At 49.4% G+C, this 19,827-nt stretch overlaps 3 protein-coding genes across 3 annotated transcripts; 2 read left to right on the forward strand and 1 right to left on the reverse strand.

Annotated features, from left to right (window-relative positions):
* Nucleotides 1-521: 521 nt before the first annotated feature.
* Nucleotides 522-1,937, forward strand: N7520_009701 (uncharacterized protein; the record flags this gene model as incomplete). Its single annotated transcript, XM_057143635.1, has 1 exon — nucleotides 522-1,937. The coding sequence occupies one exon, from the start codon at nucleotides 522-524 to the stop codon at nucleotides 1,935-1,937; it is 1,416 nt and encodes a 471-aa protein (XP_056992923.1).
* A 2,274-nt stretch (nucleotides 1,938-4,211) lies between these two features.
* On the forward strand, nucleotides 4,212-5,192 carry N7520_009702 (uncharacterized protein; the record flags this gene model as incomplete). Its single annotated transcript, XM_057143636.1, has 1 exon — nucleotides 4,212-5,192. The coding sequence occupies one exon, from the start codon at nucleotides 4,212-4,214 to the stop codon at nucleotides 5,190-5,192; it is 981 nt and encodes a 326-aa protein (XP_056992924.1).
* A 255-nt stretch (nucleotides 5,193-5,447) lies between these two features.
* On the reverse strand, nucleotides 5,448-7,190 carry N7520_009703 (uncharacterized protein; the record flags this gene model as incomplete). Its single annotated transcript, XM_057143637.1, has 1 exon — nucleotides 5,448-7,190. One exon carries the CDS (start codon nucleotides 7,188-7,190, stop codon nucleotides 5,448-5,450), a length of 1,743 nt encoding a protein of 580 aa, XP_056992925.1.
* Nucleotides 7,191-19,827: the final 12,637 nt, after the last annotated feature.

The raw sequence follows: 19,827 nt of genomic DNA on the forward strand, positions 1-19,827 counted from the left end.
ACAACTTACCGGCGCGTCTTCTTGTTTCTTCTTCATTGACCGGTGCTAATAAATGGCGTATGGGGTCTTTGAGTCACAGCTTTTGATAATTTCATAAGAAAAATATGTACCATTTGAGATATTAAAGGACCCCGTCACTTACGACTATATTTTGAGCATCAATTCAACTGCTTTATCTCTTTTTCTGTAGCCCTCGGACTCGCGGCTCAATAAACTGTAGACTATGTATCTGAAGCAAAGCACTTGCTTAGAGAAAGTTCCAAACAATTTTGACACGATGTGCAAGTGTCATAGGGACCCAATCTGAGGGCCCGCACATTAGTGAACTCAGGAGCTGTATAGATAAGAACTTTATTGAGATTTTGAAGAGGTTTTTGAGACACAAACTTTTTGCGCTGAGCATGCGAACAGACAGTGGACTTTGTTAAGATTTGAAGGTATAAATATGTCCTTGTTGCTGGGTTAGGATACGAGAAATCTGCAAGTTTTCTGACACCTGACAGAAGGCAGGACTCTAAGATATGTCCTCAAACTCTGCCATGGGGGTCGTGAAAAACACGAAGAAAGATGCACCAGGGAGGAACAAAAACCCAGAGACTCTTCAAATGCTTCTTGAAGAAGCACAGAAGGCGGCACCCTCTGACAGACATAATCCTGATGTTGATGGCCAAGATTCTACCACGGGTGGGCATGAAGACAACCAGCAGTCCACTGACGACATCGACGAAGATCCGCCACATCCAAAAACTTCAAAAGCATCACATGATATTCAAGAAGAGAGACATCCAGAGCCGGTGAATACAGACGAGCATGGGTCCCGCAATGTGGAAATGTTGGATGCTGGTTCTGCCGAAGATTCAAGCTCCGATCCTGCTATGCCAGTAGAACCCGATGCCAATATCCGAAACGGCAAGCTGGAATTACTCGAAGACTTTGGAAAGCTCAACATAGGAAAAGACGATATCGGACGCAAAAAGAAAGAGACGAAAATGGGAGGTCGCAATCCAGCCGACATCGACTGGTTTGGCGGCAAGGGGACAAGCCGATTCTGCATATTTCGCACTGGTCCCTCTCAGGCTCCGAGATACGAGTTCCACAGAACGACTGCGTATAGTGTTCCAGAGCCGAAGTGCATCTATGAACGCAGCAATCGCATCTCGCAGCTCCGTTGGGAAGATGAAAATGGGAATAAACACTGGCAATATACAAGAGAAAACATTGGTGGGACTGCTGCTATTACCGTGGCGGAAAGGGATGACAATAAAACAATCTGTGTCCAGTGTCCACAAACATGGGTCAAAATCGAATGGAAGAATATCAAAGAAGAACATCAGGAGCTCCTGATTGGCGGATACAGTTGGATACCCAGGTCGGATATGATTCGGTTGCTCGGCGAAAAACAGGCAGCAATTAGACTTCAATTCGCCTGGGATGTGCAGGAGCATCGCTATGTTGAAGCCATGAGAAAGAAGGGCAGGTTCATTGATCCCTTGACGTTTCCTTTATATACCTTCAACGAAGTCAAGATGGAGCGAGAACGATCTCGGTCACAGTCAGTCATGCCCTCCTCTTTCTTGACGTCAGATCGACTGCCATCCGTGGCACCAATTGGAAGAGATCGCTTAGGAGTTCCGACGGCTGGTAAAAGCATGGGTGTGAAGGAAGAGGAAGAAGAGCAATATGCCCAAAGGACCGCGCCGTCTCATCTTCCTGGCGAAACCGGTGAAGCAAACGTCACTGACCGAGGGGACAGAGAAAGAGCTGGCAACAAGAGACAAACAACAAAGACATTCAATGTGCATTCTTACTTGGCGACAGTGGAGAGGGTAGAGAAATGGAGCGAGGCTGACAAAAATAAAAGAAGAGCAATAGCTCTGGCAAATTACGATCACTATAAAGAAGCGAGGGAGGCCTTGGGCGATAAAGAGGAGGACTAGAAGTTGGCGAGAGTTACCAAAATGACAAGTTTTGGAGGAAAAGGGGTGAAGGAAATGAAGTTTTGATTTTGTCGAGTGTGGATTTTTGCTTTCTGCTACATTAATAGGTATACGTTGTTTTATGTCAGTCTTGACCCACCAGAATGAAAGTCCACTTTTTCGGGTTCATCACGTTATTTACCACCGATGAAGTAGATAAACTGACTATTAATTACGGGACTTGTTTGGGCGTCAGGTATCCAGGAATCGGGGGAAAGAACCCTCAACGAGAAGATCATTCCCAATCCTTTTGTTGATCCACGGATATATGTATATTGTTTAATTTGATTCGGTATCGTGGATCCGTATGCTTGCCTCGCGATTCTCAATCATGCATTTTCACTATTCTTGCTCACCATTTTCTCCACCAAAATCGGCAAAGCGCGGGCTCAATTGAGCAACGACTCGGGTGCTCTATACATAAGGGAATGGAGTCTTGGAAATCAAATCATCCGCCCAGTCACCATGCTTTGATCCCGACTGAAAAACCTTCCCGTTGACGATCCCATGGATCAAGAGAGCTGTATTAGCGATGAAGCAAGCGAACAGCTTCATAGTGAGCTCCGACACATCCCGGAGGGTCGTTGCGTAGCAGATCAGCAGTCGCAGCAGACCGTTTTCCTTGGTATTTCCCCTTCGTCTGTGAACGACTGGAAGACTACTGATGCCTTCCGCGAGCTATATCAAAATCGGTACGTGTCGAGCCACCCCGATTAGGGATTTGCTGATACCAAGCAGGAAAGATGCCATCCTGGAAAGATTTTAGCTCGACCGACGAGACTTCAAGCTATAATTTGAAGACGACCAAGATCACTCCTCCATCATAGGTTCATCGACCTCCAAAGATTATGTGGACCGTCAAGCTGGAGGACTTATCAAGTAGGAGAAAGACCGGTCGGGTCACCTTCACCAATGCCCGGACGCAACTGCCCGTCGAGTCTCTCATCATGGGACACACAACCAAAGACAGAGACCACCGATTGAGTGGCTTGCATGGAGAGGGCCTCAAACTGACTGTGTTGCTCATGAATTGACATCAATACAAAATGAACATAGCTGCAAGCAACTGCAATTGGAGATGCGGGCTGCATGGGCCGCAGCAGTTTCTTCGCTGCGTCATCACGACTGCACGCAAGATATCTCGTATTGATTGGCGAGCGGCCGCTGACGACATGGCTGAGTTACACTCCCGGATAGACCGAGATGTCGCAGTGATCATAGGGACCGGCCGGGTAGGGCTTCTGGCTCTCTCCCAAAGTCGCATGGGATATCGATGCTTGTTGTATTCCAATTTCCAGTTTACATTGAAAAGGGGATCGTCTGTTTACCATTTGCTCTATCTCCTCGAGCTTCGAGGTATTTCCTGAATTTGAGTCCGAGTTCTTGACACCATCGGATGGCATAATGGTAGGTCAGAACAATAGTCGCTCTGAGCTGAACTGATGTGTCAGTGGGAACTGTTGGTGCCTTTGGCTTTGCTAATTATCATCGTGGACGCCATAAATGCCCGTGTGTACAGAAAAGAAATTGAGTCTCCCGTCATTTTCAGGACACTGAGTTTTCTTGTTCGAGTGGATCGCAATTTTGCTCTCAGGACGTTGAGATGCCATCAAGATTGAGTAAGGAAGAAGAATGAGACACGTGGACCCCAGTGATCAGCTTTGGGATGCTCCAACATCATATTCCTGAAAAGTACAGTTCCAGGCGAGACCATGTTCCACGCAAGTGAGTGACTCAGAAACTGGGTGTATCACCTCAAGTGACGAATGAGGAGACCGGCGGCACGTTCTGCACTTCATGCATGCTCGTGCTTTTACTACAGATCGTCTCGCGATGCAAAACTGCGATCAAAGTCAACATCAGGCCTACAGCTAGACAGTATGAAAGAGAATGCAATCAATGTGCTCCTTCTGGGGTGCAGGACATCTTCATGACTCGTGTCGTCAATAAAAGGCTCTTGAACCATGGTATTTTTGCCATTGGCATCACAATTCTAACGCAGCGAGAGGACCTGTCTTCCAGTGGTTAACGCAAAATTTCCTTTTCTCAGAAGAGGCTCTTATCTCGATACACCTACTGCCGGGTATACTTGTCTTTGCTTTGCCACAAGGAATTAATTTCCCACATCCAATTGAGCATCACTACCGGCTTCCAAATCCCCAGTACTGCTGTCAGAGTGCACATCAGTGGGCTTTCTTTCCGCTCAGCGCTCTCCTTTCGAGATTCGCTCTCACAATGGCAATTTGGTCTCTCTTTTTGGCGATCCAAAGCCTTCAATTGATTGCTGAAGCGTCTAATGCCTCTCCCCATCTGTCTAGTCTTGCGGAGGAAACCGGAAATCCCCTTCACGAGCGCAGCACTGGTCTCTATGCCGCGGTGCTGGGTGGTAACGGTATGGTCGCGGATGGCTGGCCCGGCGTTGACCAATGGGTCGAATCTTTTGAAGCCATGTTTGAGAATAACAAGGCCATCATGTCCGCCAGTTGCTCCCAATGGGGTCTACCCAATAACTCGGATGACGAGACCAATTCCATCAAGGATGCCATCCTCCAAGTGGAGCAGTCGAGCGGCGTCGACGCCCGCTTCATTTTGTCGATCGTCATGCAAGAGAGCAAAGGGTGTGTTCGTGTTCAGACTACTGACAATGGTGTGGTCAATCCGGGACTAATGCAAAGCCACGACGGCTCTGGTTCCTGCAACAAGGATGGAGCCATCCAGAACCCTTGTCCTGAGAGCGAGATCCATCAAATGATCATGGATGGCGTCGAGGGCACCTCGGCCGGTCCTGGCCTCAAAGCGTTGATAGACCAGGAGGGGGGTTCCGCACATGTAGCTTCATTCTACAAGGCCGCCCGAGCTTACAATTCCGGCGCGGTTGCCTCTAGCGGGAATTTAGGTCAGGGAATTGCTACTCACTGCTACGCCTCGGACATTGCCAATCGCCTTATGGGTTGGACCAATGGCCCTAGCTTGTGCGCTCCCAATGTGATCGGCGTGTTATCTGCTGCGCATTGGGAGGGCAAGAGCGTCAGTGCTTGCCATGGGACAGCAAAAACCTCACATTTCCGATCAACTCCTTCGTCTCACATGTACTCGCTGTCGTCCCACCCAGTTGCAAGTGCGCTGGATTCACCGTATACTTCAGGATTTGCCACGACTCCTGTGGTGATTTCTCTTGGCACGGCCACGTGTGCTTGTAGCAAAATGCACTTTTAGTACGGACAGCTTTTAGCAAATGAGGTATTTTAAATACAAGAATGTGCCATGAGCGCCTCGGGGCTTGACGTCATGCCATTCTTTTCTCCTATTTTGGTGTGCGTTAATATAGCTCAATTGGTTTGAGAGCGCGAAGAAAAAGAAATACGACTAAGGCAGCGGACCAAATGTGATCCAATTGGGATCTGCATCGTTGCACAGATGATCAACTATTGTATTAGCACGTATAAAGACCACTCCAATGATCATTTTAAATTATTTTCTCTGTTCTAAAAGAGCAAGTAGCTTGTCTTGCAGTTCCTTGTAGTCCGCTTCTCTCTTTTGCTCCCTCTCCTTCTGCTCCGCTTCTCTCTCCTTCTGCTCCGCTTCTCTCTCCTTCTGCTCCGCTTCTCTCTCCTTCTGTTCCGCCTCTCGCTTCTCTTCCCGTAGCTTCTGCTGTTCCAGTTGAATGAGGAGCTTCTCTTCTCTCCCCTTCTGTTCCGTTTCTCTCTCCTTCTGTTCCGCCGCCCGCTTCTCTTCTCGTTCCTTCTGATCTGTCAACTGCTGTTGTAGTGTTTGCACCATCATACGTAGCTCTGGTTGTAGACCACGATTCTGCGAAGACGCTGCTCGGCGATAGCCCGGGCGTTCCTGCAATCCAACCATGGACACCTGAGAGTCAAGCTCATCAACATCAATACCAGAAACATCTTCGTCTGGGTCCGGAACTTCCTCAAGTATCCGCATCAATCTATCGGTATGAATAGGCAGGAATTCACGGTCCAAATTCTGCACAAATTGATAGCATGTCCATCGATTTTCTTTGACCCAGATGTTGGGTTGCGCAACAGGCCAGCGATAGAATGACACCTTGCCATCATCAATCTCAGGATAGTAACCGTATATTCGAAAGCCTTCGAGCTCATGCGATATTGAAAAGCCCAAAATCCGCCGATGCACCTCTTCCGTGCAGCCTGCGGCTTGGCACAAAGAAACCACGGCTCGCAGAGCAATACACATGCTATGCATGTTCTGCCGATCGGCAAGTTCCAGCGCCTGATTCCCACATTTGATTTCTGCGGTCAGGTACGGAAAGTACATGTCTTCTCGTACTGTGTACGGTGACTTCTCGTCAGGCTTGATCCCGAGTTTGCGCCGCTGAGTCTCGGAAAAGGTCGACCATCTCAAGCCTCGCGCGTGATCCGGCTGCGGCTTGGGACCATAGATCGGCTCGGTTTTCAGCCAGGGATCATTGTATCCATCGATCACATTCTTCAAAGACTGGTTTCCCTGAATGTATTGGTTCTCCGCGGAGGGCATAATCAGAGGGTGGAGGTCCACCAAGAGACGCGCTTCAGATCGATTCTGCAACGCATTATGAAAAGCCGTCATATACTCGTCTTCAAGCAAGGTACCGCTAGGGGGAACGATGGGCTGACTGAGGAGACGCTCACAGAGTGCAATATCTTCGGGCATCGGGCCGGCAGAGGACTGTCGCATGAAGCATCCTTTGGTCTCTAAGATGGTGACATAGTTGACGGCTCGGTACGCATATGACCTGGTGTCCCGAGCCGAGCTGCTCTCACTGTTGTCTGACGAGACCGACCGCGCACGCCCCCGATCCGTTGAGATCGAACGCGACCGGGATCGTTTTGATGGGGGTTGGCTCATCACTTCAAATGAATCCACCTCCGATGGCGCAGGAATCCACTGGTATATCGTGTCTGTATGTTCGTCGGTGGTATTTGCGAGGGACGCGGGAGTGGTAGTTCGGTGTTCGCGAGGATCAGGTTGCTGGGCAGTCAGTGTGATGAGTATCGCAAGTTGAGGGTCTACACATACTTTACTATCACAGTCAGGAGAGAAGGGAGAAAGGGGTTGCTGCGCTTTGCTGTGCTCGTGCTCTTTCTTCCAAAGCTCTGGATTCGTGCCGGGGCTTTCGTGCCGGCGCGCTTTTGCTGGTCGCACGTCACCATCACTGTTGCAGCCATGTAACTCAGACGGTACTTCGCGTTTCATGGTGTCGACCTGACCAATACAAGAAGATCATTGTCGCTGTCAAAATGCACCCATCGACTAGGAGATTCGGTTGTTGCGTTTCATGAAGGAGCCCAAGTGGTAATGGATGTTCGGTTTAGCGCGCGGCATGGCCTCTTGGCGTGGGCCTGTGCGCGAGAATATTTTATCCACTGCCCCTTCATCACGGACCCGCTCATGCCATTTCACCCATCGACTCCACGACGAAACAATTCTGCAGCCCAGACCACGGTGGCGTCATTGATGCCAGCTTTATAGTCTATGGAGGTGCTGTGTAAAACAGAGAGCACATACGTATATAAATATATGTATATATTTTTGGCTCGGGCTATCCATTTTCTGGATCAGACATCAACATCTAAGTCAACAAAACTATCGACTACCGCCGAACCGAATAAGTTCGACTCCTGAACTTGAAATCGATGAATATCACAAAATGGAGAGCATGACAGGATATACCGACGTCAGTCAGCTAGCAAAAGATTTGTGGAGGAGAATGGACATTCTTTTAGGAAATGATTATAGTCTGATTGAGAGTTTCCAGATCAGGATACGGGCCAGCCTGTCACAAAGGTCAGCACAATACCAACCGACAATGGTGATCAATTGTGACTCACCCCAATGAGTATGGCATGAGCCACGTTGATCTGGGCCTGACCTGCCGCAAAAGCGAAGGGGACTGTGACCGTGAAGTTCTGGTAAGGTGGCAAGTAGGTCTCGTGGTACACAGGGTCAAACAGCCCGTTGTAAACGATGGAGCCCATGATGTTGCTGGCAGGCTGACAGATTCGATGGAGGCAAGAGACAAGACCAATAGCGACAGCCATCTCTGTCGAGCCAGTCAGGGAATTCTGAATGCAGTTAGATAATGATATTGAGCCAGAAGAACGGGAGGTTGACATACGGGTCGCTGGATCTGAACGACGATATCGCTGCCAGAAACGACTGTCTGGTTGGGGTAAGGTAGTCCGATCGCCGCATTCTGGGCCAGAGCGAGACCGGCAAAGACAGCGAGGGAGGAGAAAAGTTGCATGATGATGATGAATTGTAAGCAGCGAACACTATCATACGAAAGAAGAAAGAAGATGGAAAGGAAGGTTTATGAAGAAGCGAGAGTGATATTGAACCAGAAAAAACATTTTGGACCGTAATCTAGTGCGTTCATCCTCAAGCTCTGCAGTTTCCGTTCTGGTGATGTGAGTTGCCCTTGTGATGATCCACCAGATGTCTGCACAGTGAAGCGTCATCATTCTTGTAGTATTTCCAGTTCCTCTTTGTTGGTACTTCTCGCCTAGGACAAAATTCAGCAGGTAGTTCGCGCGCTTCGATAGGGCAAAGTACCTTCGAGCATGGCAGTACTTTTGCATCAGACATGCCTCCCAATTTCGAACCGTTTCCCGAAATACCAACAACCTTGAGCGTCTTCTTTCCCAGCTTTCCCATCATTCGACCATGGGATCTCGTTCCGCAAGTGGAGCATGCGCTTTGCCAATGCATCAAACTGTCCCCCGTCGGTATGTTCCACCTTTTCCACTGTCATTTCCAGGCCCAGGACCGCTCGTATGAGCCTCTCGTTCATGTCCCCTTCGATCTTCATATTAATCACAAACACCCAAGTCCGATACCATATCTCATCCAGGCGCTTTAAACCTTTATGACCCATGCATGCAAAGATGAGTTCTTTTCGAAACCAGGACGGGTGTTGTCGTTTGCGACCTTGATGATAGGCCTTTCCATGCCACATGGAATTTGGCGGCAGTGCAAGCCCAATCGCCTCTTCTAAGCGGCCGATATGGTCCCTTATTTTGCCTGGCGGAACTCCATGCTGTCTAGCAATGATGTGAACATAGTGCACCATTTCAGATGTAGGGAGCTCGAAAGATTGCTGGCAGGTAGGAAAAGTGCAAAAATCGCGACGAATCTATACAAAAGGGAATGGACGGTGCTGCTGCTACTGAAAGGTACTGCAGACACGCAATACCGGTGCTTCAGATATCAATGGGAAGACAAAAAAATCGCAATTGGATCTTTGAGTCATGATATGATTCCGGTCAACATGTTGACCCGCAGGCTCAAGTAGCTGCTTCAGGTCGCATGTCTCATTCTGCGATAGGAGAATAGTGGAGGGAATCGAATTATGCTCAGCTTAAAAGAAATCAAGAAAAAACATTTTAGATTTCAACACTTCGCTTCTTAGAAGTCATACTGTATCATTTATCTAGAAAATGCACTGACCGGGAGAAGCCCTTTTGAAAGCGCCCGCCGCAGACGGCCCACACAGCCTTCCAGATTACCTCAGGAAATCCCTCCATTCCAACCATTAGGTGACTGTCAGCTTTGACATGACACCTGCCTCCCCGACCGCAGCTTTGACACACCACTCCACCAACTAATTATGTTCCAGGTGCATGCTGGAAGCTGCCTGGCTAAATTGTACGCAAATCATCTACGCCTCGTAGCGGTCAGGAGCCCGTCTCTTCCTACCTGATCGACGAAGTGATGGCGGGTCTGATGATGGAGAGGCCACAGGAAGAAGCGGATAGTCCACGTGCTCCGATTCTTGACGCACCTGGTGTGTACTTGGTCCAGCGGTATCTAGCACCGCTTCTGCAGGTGTAGGAGAGGTCTCGTCAGAAGCTGCGGTATTGACCGGTGGTCGCTCGTTGTGTACTGTGATCGGCAAACTCCGGTGATCTGCCGCGGAGGCCCGCCTTTGCCGTTGATTCCACGCAGCCTCCACAGTTCGCATATCATAGTATGCATTGAATGGTGCATCGCTTTTACTGTTCATTTGATTAGCTCTTGCTCCTCAATTTTCAGAACAAAGACGCTTAACATACCATACTACACAAGAAGATTTGCTTCCGGGCGAGAGACTTTGAAGCCACGACGACATACACCCTAAATGGACGCAAGAGGTGCATCGGCCACATTTCAACACGAGGGAGTCATTCTGCTCTACCCCTAGACAAATCCCACATGTCCCGTCTTCTAAGCTTGATGTTGGGTGGAAATCTTTCAGGCAAAGTAGAGTCTCGTCCCCTTCCTCCCTTTCGATTGAAAGCACCGTCAGATAGTCCCCCGAAAGATCCAAGGGAGCCCCCTCCTCTCGTAGAAGAATCTCTATCATTCTCCGACCGGAGGGATGGGAGGACTCCACAGCTCTGGCATCTGTCGTGGGCTGAGCAGGGTCAGGCTGGCCGGGTGACATCGAAGGATTGAATCTTTCACGCTCCATGCCAAGGCGAGCCTCTGGCGATAGCTCTCCTTCCTCCCTGGGAGAAGGTCGTGACGTGTTGGCCTGGGCAGAATTACGGATGGCGGCTGTTGTCCATTGATCTCGGATATTGTCGACCTGGAGTTGACGGTGCCAGCGTGCGCAGAGGAAATGAGGAACAATATCCTGTAGTCTAGCAGGGAGAAGACGAAGGTCAAAGGGATCGCATGAGAGGTCGTTCAACTTTTTAATACCCATTTGGTGGACTTCCTCTGTCACGATGAGTTTGCACGGTCTGGCTTGCCTGGTGAGACCACAGCATGTTCTGTTCGCTTTGTCCGGCACTTCACAAATCGCGAAGGCATCCCAGAGATAAGGTGGAGGCATGATGATAGTCGGGCGAATAAATGCTGCGAGGGCGATGATTCGACGAAATAGAGTGTTGTGAACGCCGATGATTTAAATTTGAAGTTGACTGTCAGTCATAGCCAGACATCTTATAGTTCTTGATCATAAAGGCAACCACAGGGAGACGACGAATAATGTAGACATATGCATTCCTCGAGCCTGGTGCTGATGATGGCACATATCATTCTCGATGGGAATATCTACAGGATGAGAAGTGCTGCTTGAAGTGCATCAAGGGGCAATAAGGGCCACCGGCGCCTGCAACCACAGTTCCGCCCCCAGGTCACCTTACCTAGATCCCAGGAATCCCGATCCTAGCCCTGAGATCTTGGGTGAGCGCTCTAGGAGCGCGGCACCTCCCAGGACTAATCATGATGATCCTTGAATTGACCGTGAGGGACATGGGATTTCGCTTCGTGAGTCCAGGAGCAGCTTGTGCATTCATCAACGCACATACCACTCGGCGCAGCAATCACGTATATGAGCGTCCGCCATCGTATCCTAGGCTAAAATTTGTGTGAATGCATTGCGTGTCTTGTCTTTTGAAGAGCATGTAAAAAAGCACTTTGCCAAGTCGGCATTGTTTGAAACCACATACACGAAGTAAAACGGGTAATATGGCGAAGAGGTTTTTTAACCCAAGGGTTCAGGTACGATATCTTGAATTCCATCAGTACATCAGCGATAGTCAAATGAAAAAATGACCCGTGGAAGACAGCGCCTTGTTTCCAGGGTTATAGCCTCGATCACAGATGAAGTCATAAATGGCTCCCGGAGCACAGGGCCAGATCCTGGGACCAGATTGATGCTTTTTTTGCAAGATTACCCTTTAGCACCAATATACTATGTTGTTGGCCACCTATTATCGTCGTGGTCATTCCTGCAGGGTACCATTGGAATTCCAGGTATACCTCATCGAACGAATGCAGAAACCAGCGTTCATTCTGCGCATCCCGAGTCGACATATCTATTCAAGAATGCAGTCAACTAGGCCTGAACATATGGACTATTCTCTAACGATCTGGTGGATGTCCTTGCCAGCATATATAAACCACCATCCAGATTTTTACACCACGTTGTCAATCTAGCAATACCTCATCCCTCATATCTCTTCCAATACATCCATTCTCACCACCATCATGTCAAGCGCTCTGTCATACCCTAGCTCTCCACTGGAGCAACAGCTCTCCCAGCCCGATGCGCTCCAAAAGTACCTCTGCAGGTGCACTACGGAGATCAACAAGATACATGGAAGACACACGCCCTTGATGCTTGCCGTCCAAGCGAGGGATCACAAGGCTGTCGATCTCCTGTTGGAGTATGATGATCTTCGTGCTTCTCAATGCAATATCTACGGTCAGACTGCTCTGTCGATGGCCATCACGCAGGGCAGTGTTTCAATCGTACGACAGCTGCTCCGCCGCAACGATATCGAGTTCTACAGCCCCAATCGAAAGGTCCAGCAGCCACTCCTGGTGGCTTTAGAATGTCAACAGTATGAGATTTTGAAAATCCTCTTGCGTGATCGTCGGGCCAAAATCAACCAGAAGGATCACCGCGGCCAAACCATCCTGCACCTGGCCGTGATCTACGGAGACCTTCATGCTGTTGCAAGCCTTGCGAGAGAGGATCTGATTGATGTCGATTGTCCCGATCAACTGGGGGAGACACCCCTCATGTTGGCTGCGAAGCTCCACGCCTGCGATCAGCCCAGCAACGTCAAGATCCACAAGTGTCTGCTCTCGCGGTCCAAAGTCAGGGTCGATCGAGATCAAGGGGTCAATCCAATCTTTCGCATGCCGTGAAGACTTTCAATGCCGAGCTGATCGAGTTACTCGGCTTCGTTTGAACAAACAATGTAAGGTGTCGATGGAATCACTCCGTTGGGTCGAGTGAGGGGGCAATTTTCGACCGTCAAAACTAGGTTCCTTCAACCCGCGTACCACGATGCAAGTCACCATCCCTGCTCCAAACATGTGCGAAGGGCAATTATGCGATAGAGATTTAGGTCAGGCAGGCCATGACACATTAGCAATTGAGAATGTTCTTGAGATGTAACTTTATTCCCAGCTATCAGGTGTCTTATCTATGCGCTTGCAGAGAACATATCATGGGCAGCATTTGTACACTAGCTCGCTATGAATATCAATTTAGAAAAAGACAAGTTTCTAGAGCTAGTTTGTAAGTCCGGTCAAGGATGAAGTTCCATGGCTCCTGGTCCAGGATGTTACATCGACAGTGGGTCTTGCGCCACATGGCAATTCTAGAAAGTGATCGACGCCTTCTCTGAGAACAGACTGGCGCCTGATTGGTCAGGTATGGTGGGGTCAGTCATGGTGGGACTGCTGATGCCTCACCAATCAAGGTTGCTGGAAACAAGAGCGCAGCGGGTCCGTGGCCGGTAAGTTTGAGCGGTAGGAGCAGGGCCCGTAGATCAGCCAAAGTCTTGCCCGCGTACTTACCAGGGTACTTACAAAGTACTCGTGAAGTCTCGGGTTTTGCCCTGCCACGCGCGTCAACTACAGAGATGAGCAAGACGATACTTTGTAGCATTCCTAGCAATTGATTGACCTTATCAGAAGTTTACCTTCTCATCAGGAGTTTACCAATGGCCAAAGCATTGTCAGGAAGAAAGTGCATATGAGAGGTGGAAAGTGGGACGGCGAGATCGAAATGATCGGCCGGCACCTTAAACCTTAAATAGCACGTGGGTTGGTCTAAGGTCCAGTCCTTCGTGCATCTTGCTGAACACCGCTGTTTGGTTTCTCAGAGTCTGGCGAAAACAAGGACAACGTGCGCTGCAGCTGCTCATGATCGATGCGCGACACTAATGGCAATAGTACAGTACCCATGACTGCACTTGCATGGCCATTGCGTTTAGCCCTCTTTGAATATTGTATTGTAATACATCTATCGCAACTTGCAATGTAACGCAATTTCATTGCCACAGCGATCGTATCCATGGAATCCATTGCATCAATTCTGGTACCCAGTTGCCAATGTAACCCATCGCGAGAAATGAACAGTCTACATGATCGGTGTGATGGAACCAAGGGCTAGTTACCCCTGGCAACATGGCCAACCACGGATCCATGGGGGGTGTGTCTCCTGGCCAAAGATTTCCATGTAAGTTAACTTTTCCAATGCCCTCCCAAATCAGTGGCCGTTGCTATGAATTTGCGCAGGGGGTATCTGTGAAGAGACGTAGCCGACTTGACATAAAAGGCGCGAGATTTCCGGCCCAAAATAAATCAGGACTTTCCTCCTCACACTCCCGTGTGTCATGGTTTCCATCTCTTGTCTGCAGGCTTGAGGGTCTCCGTGGCCAAAGGTCCGCAGTATAAGCTCTGCGTTATCAAACATGCTTCGCAGGATAGGTCTGCGTGATCAATATGCCTCGCAGGAGGGCGCTGCGAGAACAAGTCCACCCCGCAGGATAGGTCTGCGTTATCAATATGCCTCGCAGGAGGGCGCTGCGAGAACAAGTCCACCCCGCAGGATAGGTCTGCGTTATCAATATGCCTCGCAGGAGGGCGCTGCGAGAACAAGTCCACCCCGCAGGATAGGTCTGCGTCATCAATATGCCTCGCAGGGGGGTGCTGCGAGATCAAGACTACCCCGCAGGATAGGTCTGCGTTATCAATAAGCCTCGCAGGGGGGTGCTGCGAGATCAAGACTACCCCGCAGGATAGGTCTGCGTTATCAATAAGCCTCGCAGGGGGATACTGCGAGAACAAGCAACTCTAGCCAAGTGCAGGCACCTCTACGTGGTGCTAGGGACCAGTATTCAATGCTCGCTCTGCAATTGAAGAAGCCAAGACCTGCGCCAACATCGATGTTTCACCTTTGTAGGCTCGGGCCACGGGCGAAGAGTCTGGCATGGCCATGAGAGCCCATTCCGATGCCTGTTTCAACTTCAAGATAGCATTGAATAGAGAATGAATAAACCCAGCATATTGCTGTTCCTGATTCCGCCGTGCATAGTAGTATTACGTCCAGAACCTAATTTCCCAAGATGTATATACACACGTAGAGTATGTATACACACACGTACAGGCGGGTCAGCTCGGTCAAAGACCATCAGACTTGGGCAAGGAAGCATTATCCACGTCTATCGCACAGGTCAGGAAAACTGAGATGACTGTTGAGGTTGGCGTTGGTGGTGAAGGGGTAGATGCGGTGATCGATAGTCCCCGGTGGCAAGCAGTTTGTAATGATGATAGTTGACTGAGCGTCGTGAACCTCAAATGAGCGTGCTTAAACGTTTGACCCAGTGGTGGTGAAAATTGGAGTCTGTTTTGATAAACAATGGAGCATATTTTCAAAAAAAAAAGTGAATGAGCGTGCGTAGACAGTTGAGCCTTTTCTCATCAACAGTTGGATGAAATGATCAGTTGAAAGACCATTCGTAAACATTTGACCTGCTTTTTAACAGTTGAACTGCTGTGTAAACACTTGAACTGCTGTGTAAACACTTGAACTGCTGTGTAAACAGTTGAGCTGCTGTGTAAACAGTTGAGCTGCTGTGTAAACAGTTGAGCTGCTGTGTAAACAGTTGAGCTGCTGTGTAAACAGTTAAACTGCTGTGTAAACAGTTAAGCTGCTGTGTAAACAGTTGAATGATTGTGAACAAACAATCGAGTGCGACTTCATGAACAGTAAAATGATCGTACGTGAACATTCGACTGAGCTTCCGTAAATAGTTGAGTTTGCTCAGATAAAACGTTGACTGGCTTTCTGAAATAGTTGAGCCTGATCGGAAAACAGTCACCAGCTTGGAATCGGTGACCAGCACTGACAACAATTTGTCGATGATGACAGTGCCGACGCGTCGACAAGCAGACTGTCAATGCTGAGTCTAGACGCGTTGACAAGCGTTGTCGCTCAGGCGGTGTGTCACCCTTCGCCCACACTTCGTCCGACTCGGGAAAAGACCCCACCAACATCACTGTATTTTTCTCAGGCCAACAGCCGTTGTCAAGTCCTTCTAGACAGGAAATAGAGTCTGAACAAAGGGCTGGCAGTTGTGTACAAAAGGAAAGCTACATCATGTCGTTAACTTGGGAGGCCCTACACCAAGAATCCAGTTGGCTAGAGCTTCCCTGTTCATACTGAATATATATATTGTAGCCGCACCTCTGTAGATCAATGAAAAACATTTTTTTTTGATCTACAGACGCCATGACATCAGAGTCGCGCCCGTGGCTTGTATATCTCTAATGGCCTAACAGACACATGACCAATGAAGCTTACACCGGTTTATTAGAGTATGACAGCGATACATCATGGAAGAACTGGGACTCAGTCAGTTCGAAGTCAAGCACGTATGATACAAATATGAAGCTAATGTTCAGCAACTCCACGGCCACAAACGGAGGCTCCATATGAAATTGAATACAGCGGTGAGTTTTAGATTCGACAAAACGACACTATGCACGTACAGTGTGTATATACATTTTATAAGCTGCCCTGCCCCACACCCTGACGAGGCTGCCGTGGTACGCCCATCGAATAGCAAGGTGTATTGCATTTGTGTTATCGATAGCAGTCACCAGTCTACGAGGATGATACACCATCGAGAGTTTATCAAGGCACTTACACAGACGGATTGAAAAGCATCGAGCAGGAAGCTATATGAGCCCTGCATCATCGGCCTACAATTTGCACAGCATGACGAGCACTCTTCTTAAGTCTAGATGAAAGACCTGAAAATACTACGAAAGAACCTCACTAGTATCCTTCGTCAGTCAGCAGCTCACGGGGAACATAAGATGTGCCTAGCAAGGCAAGTCAAGGCCTTGTGGTGATCGTGCGTTGCGAGACATCAGCGACGCAGCGACGCACAGCTGTGTGTCTGATGACACATGACTGTGCGATAGCTGAGATGTGTGATTGATGAGGTGGCCAGCAAGCGTTGTGTCATGACGCATCACCCGCATCCAGCACGATGGCATTCTCGAGGACAAAGTCAGCAGAGCTTGCTGCGTTAGGAAAAGGAGCAACAAAGCGCGCTGCGAAGGGCCTGGAGCGAGCAAAGATGATTTCACACAGCCTGCAGAGATGTACGCAATGGCGCAGATGTCACAGGGACTTGACAGCACGATGCAACGTAGAGACACCGAGCTCGCATCTCACACCACACCACCGTGGTGCAAGTCTCACTGTTGGACCTGGATGACAAGCACCTGAGCTAGACATCCAGCACCAATACGCAAGACCCCGTCTTTGTTCTGCCATGGTAGTTCGACGATAGCCCTACATGGTCATGGCTGTCTCTTCATAGATCCCCACACCTAGCAGAGTGAATCTCTGGGTGAAACTGATATCACCGAGTACCAAATTCTCTGAATCTCTCGATTCGCCAATAAATTGGGCATGGATTCTTGGAAGCTCAAATCGACTTCTCTTCAGCAGCATCGGGGCCGGAGCCATGTGCCACGTGATGAGATGGCAGGGGTTGTTTGGAAAGCATGGTGGCATTCGGGCCAGCAACCGACGGGAATCGAGAAAGATTCATTCCATTTGAATGGCAAGCACATGATTTGATCGATACTGCGAGAGACGGCGCAAATTTATAAAACCTTGCATGAGATCCCCCAGACTTCGGAACGACTGATATGGCCAAGCAGTGATGCCTGCAATGAAAAGGTCTCATGGAACCTTGTCGGCTGAAGTTAATCCACCGGCAGTAGCACTCGGTTGCTAGCTTTGCAATGACAGTCAGGCCCGGTTTGCTGAGCTTGCAGACTGCACTGTATGGCTACCGGATGTGACTTCATGTCACCCACATTTGGACATGATCGATCCACCGACAGAAGATCAGAAGATCAAATACCAGCGGGCGCAATGTCATACGTGCCGCTTGGTAGTCATGTCCAATCACTGCATCAAAAGAGTCCATCCATCGAGATTCTCATTGCATGAGATGAATCCCTGTGCTGAAGCTCTACTGAAGTTTCGGCTTTCGCCTTGTCTCGTTCGCGAACTTTTAAAGCACGGGAACAGCGTCCAATAGCATGTCATTGCAAAGATTGAGTGTATAACAGGCTGCAATGCAGATTCGTTCGACTACTGCAGTGTCCCTCGAGATCGGTGGAAGTCGGTTGCGCAGCAGGTAGGCAGAGTTAACCGGGAAAATAGACATTAACCAGCTGAGCTGCTTGTCGAGCATTGATGCAGGACGGTGTCGGCGCTCGCACTTCCATGGATCGGAAATCAGCCTGCTGTCTCCAAAGCGAGAGAGGCTGGACCGTTCCCGTCCTCGGTACACCAGTCTAACGCGACGGCAAGGGCGGTGAGGCCGTCCCAGACGCGCGTTGCAGTGTTGTTTACGCGACATCCCGAGGAGTTGGTCCGCACATGACGATGACCTTTTTAAATATGTCAGTCGACATCGGATCTCCTCACCGCTTGTCGTATTCGACTCTACCTTATGGTTGGATCCCTCTGAGGAAGCCCGGTAGATGTTACAGACCACGCAGTGGCTCTTCCGGTCTCCAGGTGTCGACTCAGCCAATCACTCTAGTCAATTTTTTAGATCGCTTTGGACCTCTCTCTCTCTCTCTCTCTCTCTCTTTTAGTTGTTGTCACAGCTGTAGCAGAGTGAAACGACCATGGAGCATACCTCGAGCAGATTTATTTGATTTCCTCTTAGCTCTCGGCCAACTTCCACGAGCCCTCTCCCACAAGACCAATGCCCACATATCAATGCCCACGAGCCAACTCCCATCAGCCCACTCCCACAAGCCAACTCCCATCAGCCCACTCCCACAAGGCCGTCTCCCACAAGGCCGACCGAGTCCAGCCATTGCACTGACCTAAACCAGACATTCGTGGCGGTCAGTCCTTCGTGAGCATGTTGCTCAGCATGTCCTTCCGTTTGAGAAACCGGCAACGCGTACTTCGACATGAACTGCATATCGGAACGAGGCAGTCAAACGCCTGCGGCGGTGATGGCGTGCTTTGTGTGTCGCACGGAGGCACATTCTGCTGGGCACAACTTAGCAAATACATCAGAAAAGGAAATTTTGACTCACGTTTTCCGATGATTGATCAGCGTCTTGACGGGCGATCGAAAATTGGATAACGGTGCAGAATTCAAATCACAAAACTCGTTTTGACACTGCCCAATCACCAGGTGACCTTTGGGAAGCCTGGCAAAAGAGCTAATGCTCAACATTTGAGCTTAAAGGCAGGCGGTGTTTGTGATGACCCTCGCCTCAGATCCCTGCCTCAGTCGACACAATGAGGGCCGCTCGTATTGGTAGCGGGAATACCAAGGGCTTCTGGAATGCGTGGGAGCTAATTTGGTCGCCCTTCATCATCCGGTCGCCCATGTGTCATGTGAGGGTGGTCTTGTAATTGGCATCTCGGCTGAAAGTACCAAGTTGTCCGGATTGGCGAGGAATACCTGGCGTCAAGATGTGACTTTGAAATGATAGGGGGAAAGCCATTCAACCGTACTTGATTGCATGCGGCCGAGCTCGCGTGCCATTGTCGAGGTTCATCACAGGGTATGCTCAACTGAGGGGCCTGTCCTTATCATTATACTGGGTTGGCCGCTCTACCGGAACCATCTGGGAGATTGCCGAACGAGCGTCCTGTAGTCGTGCCCAACTCGGAGTAGTCTGGTGTCAAGGACCTTCGTCTGGTACTGCTCGTCCACGTCGGTTAGGGGAGTTCGTGGGATGAGAGGCGGGTCGTTGGATCACTTGAGCGTTTGCATCATGTGCCGTCGAAATACCGCACTTGACAAGTCATCCTTCAGAAGATATTAGCTTACATTCGTCGAAAAGGGTTCACTCACAATTTATCATCCTCGACCTCATAACTCTTTAGCACATATAGTGTGTCACGATAGCTCTTTGTCCATGGCGGAGGGTGTTTGAAGTCTTGTTTGGCACACCGATTCAATTCTCAAATCTCGCGAGATATTGACGGCGTGTGCGTAGATAGAAGATAGGCTGCAAGGTGGCAGTCTGTCGTAGTCTGAAA

The sequence above is a fragment of the Penicillium odoratum genome (genome assembly GCF_028828045.1).
Source record: "Penicillium odoratum strain IBT 22623 chromosome Unknown utg000006l_segment0_segment0, whole genome shotgun sequence".
In the NCBI taxonomy this organism is placed as follows: Eukaryota; Fungi; Ascomycota; class Eurotiomycetes; order Eurotiales; family Aspergillaceae; genus Penicillium; species Penicillium odoratum.